The sequence below is a fragment of the Melanerpes formicivorus genome, unplaced genomic scaffold (genome assembly GCF_026170545.1).
Source record: "Melanerpes formicivorus ecotype bairdi unplaced genomic scaffold, bMelFor1.0.p_v2 SCAF_608, whole genome shotgun sequence".
Taxonomy (NCBI): Eukaryota; Metazoa; Chordata; class Aves; order Piciformes; family Picidae; genus Melanerpes; species Melanerpes formicivorus.
In genome coordinates, this window is record NW_027142960.1 from 46,169 (window position 1) to 59,453 (window position 13,285).

General features: G+C 41.4%; 1 protein-coding gene across 2 annotated transcripts in view; it reads left to right on the forward strand.

The window, feature by feature from the left end:
* The window catches only part of PRRG1 (proline rich and Gla domain 1), a 33,238-nt gene that overhangs the window by 10,130 nt on the left and 9,823 nt on the right, over window positions 1-13,285 (forward strand). For both annotated transcript variants that reach the window (XM_068170792.1, XM_068170793.1), the window contains exons 2-3: window positions 7,132-7,178; window positions 11,339-11,499. In XM_068170792.1, the coding sequence (XP_068026893.1) occupies window positions 7,169-7,178; window positions 11,339-11,499 (171 nt within the window). In that variant the 5' untranslated portion in view covers window positions 7,132-7,168. The remainder of the gene's footprint in view (window positions 1-7,131; window positions 7,179-11,338; window positions 11,500-13,285) is intronic.

Below are 13,285 nucleotides of genomic sequence, written 5' to 3' on the forward strand. Positions count from 1 at the left end.
TGAATGGTTTTCTGTGCTCTTCTTGGTCATGGATTTTTGTGGAAAACTTATGGTAGCACAGAAAAAGAAATGTCAGATTTAGTTAAAAGGTGGTGTGCAAGGGAGAGTGGAACAGAAAGACTGGATAAGTAACACAGTATCATTACTTTTATGTTCAGACAAAATCAGGATGAAAACAGTTCCTACTGTGAGAGCTTTATTTAATTCTTCACCATTCCCACTTGAAAAAGGAGGAAAGGAAGTGGTTATTACTATGTCAATACTGAAATGGATTATTGAGTTAGATATTCCCAATTCAAATTCCCAAAGCATAGTGATATTACCTAACCTAAAGCAGTATCTTTTAACAGTAGCTTGCAGAAGACTGAGGTGTCTCAAATGCCACTATGTAGGCTGCTCACAAAGGCACAGTCTCCTGAGGATTTGTGCAATTCTGGTTTCAATACAGCTAGTTACGTAAGTGTTCAGTTATGCCTCCCAGGAACTGCCCCAGATGGTCCCCATGTGCTTTAAAACAATGAAACTCACTAAAATTCTCCATCATCAAAGGGAGAGTGTGGTTACTTCTTCTCCCAGATGTGTCCTACTCACCAAAATGTGTGTATCAGAAGATTGGATTTGTCTGGTTTTGGTGGGGGGAGTTGTAGGGAAGAGAGAGTTTATAGCAACTTGCCATGGAAATAAACAGAGAATAACCATCCAGAATATTATCACAGATTTAAAACAACAACAAACCCTGAGTAAAGAAGGTGTAATGAAGCGGAGACAGAAGCTTGGACTTCAGTGCCAGCCAGCTGAAGTCATGCACAGCTGCAGTCACAGATTCACAGAATGCATAAAGTTGGAAGGGACTCTTGAAGGTCATCTCATCCAACACCCCTGCAGGCAGCAGGGACATCTCCAACTAGATCAGGCTGCCTAGGGCCACATCCAGTCTGATCTTGAATGTTTCCAGGAATGGAGCCTCAACTACATCCCTGGGCAACCTGTTCCAGTATTTTACCACTCTTATTGCAGAGGACTTCCTCCTTATGTCCAGCCTAAATCTACCCTGTTCCAAGTCAGAAGGAACCACCTCCCTGCAAACAGGGTGGTGGTCAAGAGTTGTGGACAACGTGCTAGTTTTATGAGTAATGATATATTTTATTAGGTTTAAGACATAATGGCAGCCCACTAAATACAGTTTTCCTTTAGTGATCTGATCTGTGGTTTCAGGGCCATGTGTAATCAAAACTAATGATAATATTTTATGATACTGTGATTGGATAGCATCCACAAAGCAGAGGGTTGGGGTTTTTTAAGTTCTCTGTTCTACTCTTCTTATCCCATGTAGTCTCAGGTAGGACAAATCTTTGTCTGATGCAGTAGTTTATGAAGTGTTCTATCTCTCTATTCCCACTTGAACTCCCTGGAAAACCTTGTTGTTGCAGGGAATCAAAACTTAATAAATACAGCTTTCTCCCATATCCCTAAGCTATGGGCTTCCTGTTCAGAGAGAAAGCAATATTTTCTCTCCAGCATTTGAATCCATGTAAATTCTTTTGTGCACTTTTCCTTGGGAAACATTCTTTTGAAACAAATAAAATTGTAGTCTTCTGTAATGTTTTTTTTCCCAAGGATATGAGACTCGTGGTGGAACTGGGATTTTTATGTAGGCACATAACAAATTTTGAATAAACAGCAGTCAAATAATTGTCATCTTTCTGTGTAATTCCTTAATGTTTTCATTTTTCTTCTAAGCCAGGCTCCCACAGGAGTAATTCAGTAGTTGCACTTCACCTGGCTAGGGTCTCTAGACTAGAAAAGGGTGTTTATTTTTAGACTGAACATATACTAATGTTTTGGTTAGCAGTGTCCCTTGAATGTACCTGCTTTCATAAAAAAGCTCCAGAAGAGCTGAAATATTTATAACTTCAAAAAATTGTCTAGCTCTATATGGCATCTGCATGTAAACAGCATCCCAGTGGTCTCATTAATGTTACAGATTACAGTAAGAGTAAAATTATAGTTTGATAGTTTCATAGTTTCATTCAGGGTTGGAAGGGACCACAAGGATCATCTAGTTCCAAACCCCCTTCCATGGGCAGGGACACCCCACACTAGATCAGCCTGGCCAGAGCCTCATCCAGCCTGGGCTTAAACACCTCCAGGGACGGGGCCTCGACCACCTCCCTGGACAACCCATTCCAGGGTCTCACCACTCTCATGGTGAAGAACCTCCTCCTCACATCCAGCCTGAATCTCCCCACCTCTAGCTTCATTCCATTCCCCCTAGTCCTATCACTACCTGAGATCCTGAGAAGTCCTTCCCCAGCCTTCCTGTAGGCCCCCTTCAGATACTGGAAGGCCACAATGAGGTCACCTCGGAGCCTTCTCTTCTGCAGACTGAACAGCCCCAACTCCTTCAGTCTGTCCTCATAGGAGAGGTGCTCCAGCCCTCTGATCATCCTTGTGGCCCTTCTCTGGACACGCTCCAGCACCTCCACATCCCTCTTGTAATAGGGGCTCCAGAACTGGACACAGTACTCCAGGTGGGGTCTCACCAGGGCTGAGTAGAGGGGGAGGATCACCTCCCTCAACCTGCTAGCCACACTTCTGATGCAGCCCAGGATCTGATTGGCTTTGCGGGCTGCAAGCGCACACTGAGAGCTCATGTTGAGCTTTTTGTCCACCAGCACCCCCAAGTCTCTCTCCTCAGGGCTACTTTCCAGCCAGTCACTGCCCAGCCTGTATTTGTGCCTGGGATTGCCTCGACCCAGATGCAGGACCCTGCACTTGCTCTTATTGAACTTCATGGGGTTGGCTTGTGCCCACCTCTCCAGCCTGTCAAGGTCCCTCTGGATGGCCTCCCTTCCCTCCAGCGTGTCTGCTGCACCACACAGCTTGGTGTCATCAGCAAACTTGCCGAGGGTGCACTCAATGCCACTGTCCATGTCCCCCACAAAGATGTTGAATAAGACAGGTCCCAGGACTGATCCCTGAGGGACTCCGTTTGTCCCTGGCCTCCACTGGGACATGGACCCATTGACAGCCACTCTTTGGGTGCGGCCATCAAGCCAGTTCCTTATCCATCTAGTGGTTCATCCATCAAACCCTTGTGTCACCAGCCTGGAGACCAGGATGTGGTGCGGGACAGTGTCGAAGGCTTTGCTCAGGTCCAGGTAAATGACATCAGTTTGCTCGCCCCTCAGCTATTAATTTTGTCACCTTCTCATAGAAGGCAACCAGGTTGGTCAGGCAGGATTTGCCCTTGGCAAAGCCATGCTGACTGTTCCCAATCACCTCTTCACTATTCTTTTAACATCTGTATTCCTTGTTATACTTGTTTTGAAGAATGAAAAAAGTCAGTTCCTTCTCCCCTACCTTCCTACTGTAATTCACATTTCTCCACAGCTGTGACAGGAGCATGATGGCCTTGCAGAGTCTTAAGTCCCTGTTAATGCAGCAAGTGAGAAACAGTGAGGGGAAAACATTGCAGCTGGTTTACATTATCCTTATTTCCTCTCTTTTTGTAATCCCTTTCCTTAACAGCTTCCTTTGTTCTTGTATTCTGCCTAGAATACATGACAGTCAGTGAGTGAGAACAGTGAAGACAGTTTGGACCTATGTGTCCTCCATCAGATGGTCTGTCCTTTAAGGGTACATGCTGCACACAAGTTTCCATTTAACTTGCAGATAAGATATGTACCCAGAAGAGCTGTACCTGCCAACCAAGAGCAGTTATCTTAACAAATACAACAAAGTCTTGCAGAAAGATTATCTCCAGCCAACAACTTTTAATGCTGAAATGAGTCAGCCTCCCAGTTTAAGAGATACACTGTGCTGCCAGAGTACGATTACCACCTTTGGAAATGTCTATAAAAATATTGTATGCTTACTGTTTGTACATAGTGGATACAAGGTTTGGGTGCTTTCAGGACTGAAGAAAGACTACTTAGCTGTGAAGAGAAATGTACAGCTTGTTTTGTTACTTCAAGATTGATTCCTTAAACTTTCATGCAAAATATTTCTCCCTAGTAAGTTGCTACAGTCCTTTGGTGGTGAGCAGTGTTGCTGGTATATAGCATGAGCTTTGTTGGTGTGACTCCTTTGCTGTCTGTTATACTTTAGAATTCATTGTGTTGCCCATATTGTCTGCTAGAAGTGGATGGTTGATTGTTTCAGTTTAGTTTTGTTTTGTTTATTAGCATTACACTGACAGACAAGTAGGCAGGCAGAAAAGATAATTTGTTGGTCAGGTATGTCAGCGGGCAATTGAACTCAGAATTTGACAGTCAGCTTGGCCATAATGCTACCCATGCTATCCACCATGTTGTCACTTTTTCTGCAAGCAAATCTAAGATTTATAACCTCTTGTAGGGTGTGGAAGGAATAATACATGGAAGATAGTTGGAAGAGGGATTCTTGAAACAGTAATTGCTGGTGCTACAAGTAAGACACTATGTGGGGGGTTTTTGGTATTTTGTTTGTGCATATATGTGAAAAATACTGCCCTGACACCACAGAACCATCATAGTCTTCAGTAAGGTTCATGAAGACTTAGAAGTAAACTAAATAAGGAGCTGAGTAGAGGAATAAATGAGTCAGTAGCAAGTCTGGATGTTCCTGTCATGTTGCCAGCCCTCTTCATTTTTATTAGCTGGTTTATTAAGGTAAAGAAGGTTTATATACTTGTCTGTGTTTGAGCCCTTTTTCCAAGCATCCTCTGAACTGTTTAGTCAATTGAACCAAGACTGTCAAGAGAGCAGAGGACTGGAATATAATTGAGCTCCTTCCTTTAGGGAAAGGGGTAATTAAGTAGAGAACAAAGACCCAAGTGGTTCCTCTGCAGTGGGAGAATCTGCTCTGTCAGTGTAGTGTCCACGTAGTGACATGTGGTAAACAGGCACGTAGTGACACACCGTTGGCAGTGCCCTCAATCAACCTCTTGACCTGGTGGCCATTTGGGTGTCATAGCAGGAAGCTATGTTTTATATGAGCTTGGAAATGAAGAAGTTTGGGGAGATACAGGGAGAGAAGGCAGAGGAGCATAAAGAGACACATTTGTAGGAAAACATAGTTCCAAGGAGCTCTGAATCTTGTAGTTGCTATAAGAAACTAATGAATGTTGAAGGAAATTTCTGCACCACAGCTGCAGTAAAGCTGTATTTGTAATATTTCCTGGACAAGAATACATTATTGTAATAAAGGAAGGGTGAAGAGAAACATAATTTGTTTGTTGCTGATTCAGTAAACTGTTGACACTATCTCCTTATACAGTTGCCTCAATTTCCACTGAAGAAAATGAATAGTCTTTTCCCCTTTTCTTCTCTTCCATGTGTTTTCCCCAATTTGTCTATTCTTATGTTCGTTCCTAAAGATCATGATGTTCCAAGCACCTAGTGCTAGGTGCCAAGGCAACATTGCATGCCAAGCCAGTGTCAACACTACTTCTGGTGAAGAACATTCCATGGCAGGGGAGAGGCACATTAGCCCCTGTTTCTGCCACAGTTCCCAGTAGACAGAGCCATCTAGTTGTGACTCGATGTGGATGTGTGTGTTCTGCTGGGTTTTTCTGTAATGCTGTTGAAATCCACACCCAAGTTATATGTTAAAAGAATGAAATATTAAAGGCTAACTGAAATGTAATGCAGAAAAGCATCCCCATCAGAAAGGGGAAACCAGGCAAGGTGGATTTGGTTCACTGCATCAGTGCTGCTCAACAGAAGAAGTGAGCATTTATGGGGTTTGCTCTTCTGTTGCTTTGAATCTTATTCGAGGGGATGTTGCAAACCTTCAACCTATGAAAAGAGGTATATATGTTCTGAAGAATTTTTTTAAGCCTTCTGCTTCTGTTACCCTAAAATACTTAAGAATAGTAAGCTAAACACTATTGTGGTGAGATTTAAGAGTAGTATCATGTCTACAGTTTATTCACATTTATTTGTCTTAACAGATACTTGGTGAACTTACTTTAAAGTCAGTTTCCTCCTCTGTCCCACATGTGTAGTAGTTCCAGCCCTACAATGTTAGGGGCTAGGATGTCTTCATAAAGCCCCACTTTGGCAGCAGTCCTTAAAAGTGCTGCAGTCTACTCTTGCATGATGAAGTCGTGTAGGACAGCCCATGCTGTAAGTGGTAACCTTCCTTCTTTGTTTATTACAGTAGCTGTGGCCAACCTTTGAGCACTCACACCACTTTTTTATACAGAGAAGTTTGTTTATGAGGTTTTGGATTTATGGAGAGTGAGGACATTAGGATGGGATGATATGTCAACGTGTACCATGGCCTCTGTAGTAGAATTAAAGTTAACCTTTAGGAGTAAGTAATTTATTAGTTCTACCAACTGGGTTAGACAGTTGTACCTTTCTCATTCTTTGCTGAAAACTTTTGTTTTCTTAACGTTTTTCCTATACTAACAAACTCCAAGAAACTGAGAACTCAAACAACTGCTGCAGCTTTCAGCTACAGTTCTTTTCTTTCTGCTTGGTGGGTGCAGTAAGCTTCAGGCACTTTCTTGACTGGGATCGTCTCTTGTGTGTTCTCTTTCCAAGATGAGGTATAAAGTACATGTGAGTTCTTGTAGGGCAGGTTGGGAACCTCTCATGTATTGCTAGTTCCTTTGCCAAATTGCAAGTCTTGTTCTGCCCTCGAACTTTATGCAGGCATCCTGTCTTTGATCAGTAGCAGACTCTGGGTGAGTTGGTGTGTGTTCATTCTGATTTGAAAAAATCTGATCCATAGACTGAAGATAATGAGTTGACTTGATCTCTGCAGAGTGAATTTAAGTCTTAGATAAGGTATAACCAATTGCAGTGGAGGATGTAATGTCTTTCAAGTTCAGTTAGGTAAAACAGAGGCTGCAGATGTGTTTAAAATGAAACACACCTTCTATTTTATGTCAGCATTTTTGCATCTATTCTAAATATGGAAAACTTGAAAAAGGTTAAAGCATTCATTTCATAAGAGTTATCTTTTTTGCAGATAGTACTGTACTACTGGAATTAGTCTGCATGCAGTAGTAGCACAACTCAGGAGTTGATCATTGGGTTTGCAACAACTGGTACAATGTAACAATATTTGGGAATCAAGAGAACTTTTCCAAGTTCATCCTAATTCACAAACTCAACAAGATGTTTCCTCTTTTTACAGACCCAGCATTTGCAAGTTCCCTGCCCTGACAGTAATCATGGATAGTGGTAAGTTTGTTAACTTCATGAGGAGTGCACATTCTTTTTTATTCCCTTTGAAGTGAGCATTATCACAGCCCAAAACTGTCCTCTACTTAAAATCCCCAGTAGTTTGCAGAAAAAAAAAATCCTCTGCTGTTGAACAGGTTTTGGTGTTGTATATAACAGACCTTTGCCCACATTAAACTGAACTGGAATCATACTGCTCTTCCAACAGAAGTATTATGTGCAGACCATGGTAATCACGCACTCATTTGTGGACCTCTTAAAGCTGGCTGCGAAATGAAGAACTCAGAAAGGAATTTCCAGTCTCGAGTACTTAAGTTTTAAATGTTCTTAAGCTTGTCCCAGTAACTCCAGATTCTCAGAAGTCACTTTTTAAGCAAATGATCAAATTCTCCCTTCTGCCCTGTGCAAGACAAGTAATTTTTACTAAGATCACTTACAGAAAGATTGAAATTTATCCATAGCTGCAGCTTCATATTCGAGATTAAATGTTTATTACTAGTCCGTAGTGATGGGTTTAATCTGCTTGGGTGTTGGTGAGGAATCAGAAAGGAAGCCTCAAAAATTACTTCTGTAGAGCTGGTTTTGATGTCCAGGATGCCATGGGATTTGCTTCACCAACATTTCTGTGTCCCAGAATACCTCTCCCACATTGCTTCTCTTTATTCCTTCTGTCACTAAAGACCTGAAGCCTGTTTTCTTTGCCTGTGACAGCTTCAGCTGGCAGGCTGAGACACATTTATCCTCCTTTGTCCTTGCCTGTCTTTCTAGTTCTGATTGAATTTCACCTTGCTAAAGTATCTGTTTGCTATTACAATAGCACACAGGTTTTCAAGAGAATTTGTAACAGATTGATCTGATCGTATTACTACTCACTTCAATAACTGTAAGTGAAGCTAAGGTTTTGGAATGATTTTTCTTTGTCGTTTTCCGCTACCTGAAAACTTGCTAAAAGCCAAGTATTTTACACTTACAGAGCACAGGCATGTCTGAAGAAATAAACATGGGTTTAAATGCATTAAATTTGGTAGTTGTAGATCTTTATCTATATTCTACAACAACTGAAGGAAAGGAAGACACTTGAGATGATTTGTTTCTGTGCCTCTCTTACATAACACCAAAATCAGCATTTTTCTTTTCCTTTATCTGATATTTGCTAGTTAAATCCCTTGGTTCCATTATCTCTTTTTCTAGGATTCATCAGGCAATGACTGATTCTCATTAAATAACTGTACTGCAGTCAGTATCCATCAAGATTGCTCCGATCAGTGTAGATTTTTGTGTTTTCTTGCTACCTATGTATTCACTTCTCAATAGGATTTGAAGTCCCTAGGAGTGGCAGAACTTTAAAAATGTCAAATCAAAACAAATTAATCTGCTTCATTTTTTCCCTAGCCTTTCAGGGTCAAAAGCCATTTCTGGTCTGGAATAAGCATGGATCAGTATTTATCAGATGCATTCAGAACTAGTGTGGGGTGTGGCTGATTTTCCTCTATAGGCTCTTTTGTCTCTGTGATGTATTTTCTATAGTGTATTCTGAAAGAAGAAAGACAATTTCCGAATATGAATTGCTAAATACAAAATGGATGGATGCCAGCTGTGAAGTGAAGTTCCTTAGGTTTTATCTGCTGAATGAAGGGAAACTTGATTTATAGTGCATTGTCTACTCTTGGGTGACTCCACATATGGGCACTTGTAAGACACTCTAGGCTTTGTTTGCACAAATGCACAGAGGAGGAGTTTGTGAGAAGTGGCTAGAGCACTGGCAGTCTATCCCCATGCCTGGCTGCATTCTGACTTCCTGATATGAACAAATCTTTCATAGTATCATAGTATCAGTCAGGGTTGGAAGGGACCACAAGGATCATCTAGTTCCACTAAAGCATGTTGAAAGAAACCAAGTTCTTCAGGCCTAGAGGGGAGTCAGAGCAGTTGTGAAGTGGAAAGAAGAGATTTTGAATATTAATTTCTGTGTTACTTGCTGAAGTTACACAGTGGGAGATGCCTGTTTGCTCACCTGTAGTACTTTAGAAAACTAAAACTGCAGTGGGTGCAGTTGTAGAGTTCTACAGTATCACAAATAGTGCAATTTGTGCAGAGCATGCACATACCATGTATAGTCAGCTGAAAGCATAGGAGGTTTGGAGTTTGATCTTCAAATCTTCATTTAATCCATTGCAAAGTGAATGTAATTGTCCGATGATTTGTAACAAAGTACACCACAGAGACTAAACAAAATGAAATTAGAGTAGATATGCCTAGCTGTGGTAGTGGCCTCACTGCTGAAAAATGCCACCACTTGCGTCTGTAGCAAAGCATAGTGATCATCTTTGTAGACTTGTTGCCATCCTCTTCTAAAATTCAAAATCAGATATTAAGGGGGGAAAAAAGAGTTAACTATTTAATGTAAAATTATAGATAAATCAATGCCTAGACCAGGCAGTCCCTGTCCTTCAGCAGGCAGTGAGAACTTGTCTTCATGGCATATCAGCAGTCCCAGACTAGCTGTAAGTGAGCTGATGCAGAAATGATTGCATAGGTAAAGAAATTGTGTGGGAACACATCCTGAGCTATGTCAAGAGACGTGTGGCCAGCAGGTCAAGGGAGGTGATTCTCCTCCTCTATCTACTCTGCTCCCATGAGATTTCCCCTGGAGTGATCATCCATCTCTGGGGCCCCTAGTGTAAAGACAAGGTCCTGCTCGAGCAAGTTCAGAGCAGGGCCACAAAGATGATCAGGGGACTGGAGCACCTCCCCTATGAAGACAGGCTGAGAGAGTTGGGGAGTCTTCAGCCTGGAGGAGAGAAGGCTTCTGGGAGATGTTATAGCAGCATTCCTGCACCTAAAGGGAACTACAGCAAAGATGGAGAGGGACTTTTTTTATCAGGGAATGTAGTGATAGGATGAGGGCTAATGGTTTCAAACTGGAATAAGGCAGATTTAGATTAGACCCTAGGAAGAAATTCTTGACAGTGAGATTGGTGAGATGCTGGAACAGGTTGCCTAGAGAGGTTGTGCATTCTCCCCCTCTGGAATTGTTCAAGGCCACCTGTTGAATAGGGTTTTGAGCAGCTTGATCTAGTGGAAAGTGCCCCCACCCATGGCAGAAGGGGTTGGAGATGGATGATCCTTAAGGCCCCTTCCAATCCAAACCATTCTAGGGTTCTATGAAAGTGGTCTGGGTGTATTAGTATGGCAGTGCATTGAACAGTTAGCTGACAGGGAGAGCCCAAGAGCAGTGTTGCACTGACCTGGTGTTCTTGCTTCTTGATCTGAAGTACCTGGAGAATTTCTACATCATTTACTGCACATTCCAATTCCAGGTAATTCAGTTTGCTAGATTTTGGAATGTTCCAGTTACTGCATATTAACTGTAAAATCATTGGGGCAAGGTTTTTGAGGGTAAGCTGGATCATTAGAAGAAAGAAAAGAGATTACTTCCAGCTTTCTTCCTTGAACAGAAAACTAAGGAATTCATGTAAAGAACGCCTGTGTCAGAAAACATTGCTTGTCTTTTGGGGATATTGTATTTGATTCAGCAACTAAGGTGAGGTTTTCTATACAATTCAAGAAAGTAGAGGCTACTTCCCCACACACCCCAAACGGGGAACTATTTCATGGTTGAGTAAATGGAGCAGGTCTGCTTCAAAGTTGGTTGAGAAAACTGACAGACTTAAAATTTGATAAATACAGCTTTCTGGTGTGTGTGAGTCTGGGTAATGCTCATAAACATTTATATCCAGAACTACAGACATTCTGGTTATGATGCCCTCAGGCAGTTGTAAATATGGTTTTGAATGTTCACAAGCGGGATTTCTTTGTTCTGTGTCATCTTAGTTTAAGAAGTCACATGAGCTGAGCATGTGCCTCTCCTGAGCGCTCTTCTCAGGAACTGGCTTCAATCTTGATTAGGCACAAATGACCGTGATGCCAAGTTGAGGTCCATTGCATTTATGATGCTATAGCAATAACCACTGAAGTTGTAAGCCCAGCTGCTTATAACAGTGAACAAAATTAGGAAAGGCCTTTCATCATAATAAATAAAGGGAAAGACTTTGGAAAAACTCTGTATTTCCCAGAGCATGTTTTCATTGAGCAATTTTAGCACAAGGGTCTGGAGATCTATTTTAGAAGTGACCTTTGTTATCTCTCTTCTCATTCAGTATTCTTAACAGAGGACAAAGCCAACTCTTTGTTAAAAAGATACCCGAGAGCCAACACGTTTCTGGAAGAATTAAAGCAAGGTGACATCGAACACGAATGCAGAGAAGAGATCTGTAGCTATGAAGAAGCAAGAGAAGCATTTGAAAATGAGGAAAAAACGGTATGTTTTGGTGTGTGCTTAGAGATGGATGGAGTCTACTGATACTAAATTGTGGGGTCTCCTTGAATGCTTGTCTGTTTTCCAACATTGGTTTAGATTTGTTTTTCTTTTGAGCCTTTAAGTAAATGAGTTCAGTGGAGATGGACAGACTGCACAGCAGTAACTTGTGAATCCTTTGTCCCAATTAAACTGAATTTGAAGGAGTAGAAGTCTCAAAGATAATTATGCTGATAAATGTTGTGGAAAAAAAACTTGCACCTGGGAGGAAAAGGAACACAAATTAATAATAGCCCCACTTGAGAAAAGGTGGACAAAGATGTCATTGGTTTGGCAGCACTGTTTACCCAAATAACCTGTGTACTGGTTTTCCTGTCATCACACCCTTAAGTCTGAACTAGATACCATGAATGCTTGGAAGGAATAATTGGATTGGAACTTGTGGGGAATAGATAGAAGGAGAGGGCACAAGTCTTTGCTTTCCTCACTTCTGGAATAACTCATTTATTGATGATGTTCACATTAAATGAGTGAGCAACTCAAAAAGCTTTCCATCTAAAATTATACCTTGAAATACACCCAGGTGCTCTTGTAGTTGGCCAAAGTGTTTGGTGCCAAGACTAAGTCTGAAAATAAGGAAGACAAGTGGACTTCTTCAGTCTAAAATCTGCAAGCCCTCCAGAGGCTATTGTTAAGCAGCACTGATCTGAAACATGGAAAAAACATTAATTTCAGTGCTAACATGTGTTGTGCAAGGGCAGTGATACATTAACTTCAGGGGAGTGAAGCAGATACTGCCCACACAGTTAATGGTTGCATAAGTCTGTTGGCTTCTCCAATTAAAAGAAGTTTGTGGGCTAATGGCTCTGCAAGCAATAGCTGCACATCATACCAAACATATCTTATTTTGTTTCCCAACAAATAAAAGCAGCACATAGGTTTTTGATGGTGGCATCTGACCTATTTCATGCAATAATGTCAATAATTTCTAGTTTTTTTTTAAATTCAAGACAGACATGGGTGATATTAGGGCTGAAGTTGAGGATAAATGACATTTGGAGGTCCCTTCTGGCCCAGACCAGTCTATGATTCTATGATAAATCTAAAGTGAAAAACAGGTGCTAGAAAATGTGATTCAGAAAAGTTACCTTCCAAAACAGCTTTTTTCCCTTCTGTGTGGCTTTTGGTTGGTTGGTTGGTTGGTTTTTTTGCAAAGAGAAATTATATTTGCAAGTCCAGTGAGACAATGAGCAAAGTAGTACAGGGAGCACTGCAGAGTTCTTCCAGAATTTAGACAGATGAGGCATTCCAGTCTTCAGTGGCATAGCTCTGCATCAGAAAACAAGGGCAGGCATACTGAACATTTTAATTTCTTGGTGTTTTTTTTGTTGGAGGTCATATCTGGGTAGATGGATATGGCTGGAATGAGAACTTCCAGACTTATTAAATGAAGTGGTAGGACGTGCAACATCTCTTCAGAGCTTTGAGGTTTTAAAGTGCATGCACACACATGATTTTTACCTCACAAACTTGGCTTGGTGTGGCCATTCCTAATGACAGCTCATTGCATAATTAAGAATAGTGCATACAATGACACAACCCTCTGTGAAGTTCTGACACAGAAGTCCAAGACACTGGGGAAAGCACTGCCTAAACATTGCCTCACAATTCACCTTCTTGTTCCCCATTTAGGAATGTTTTGTGTTTTAGAAGATAGCATTTTCCTTGCAGGGTATTTGGGAAATGGTAAAATAGAAAAAGCTTCATTCCTACTCTTGCCATAACTTTT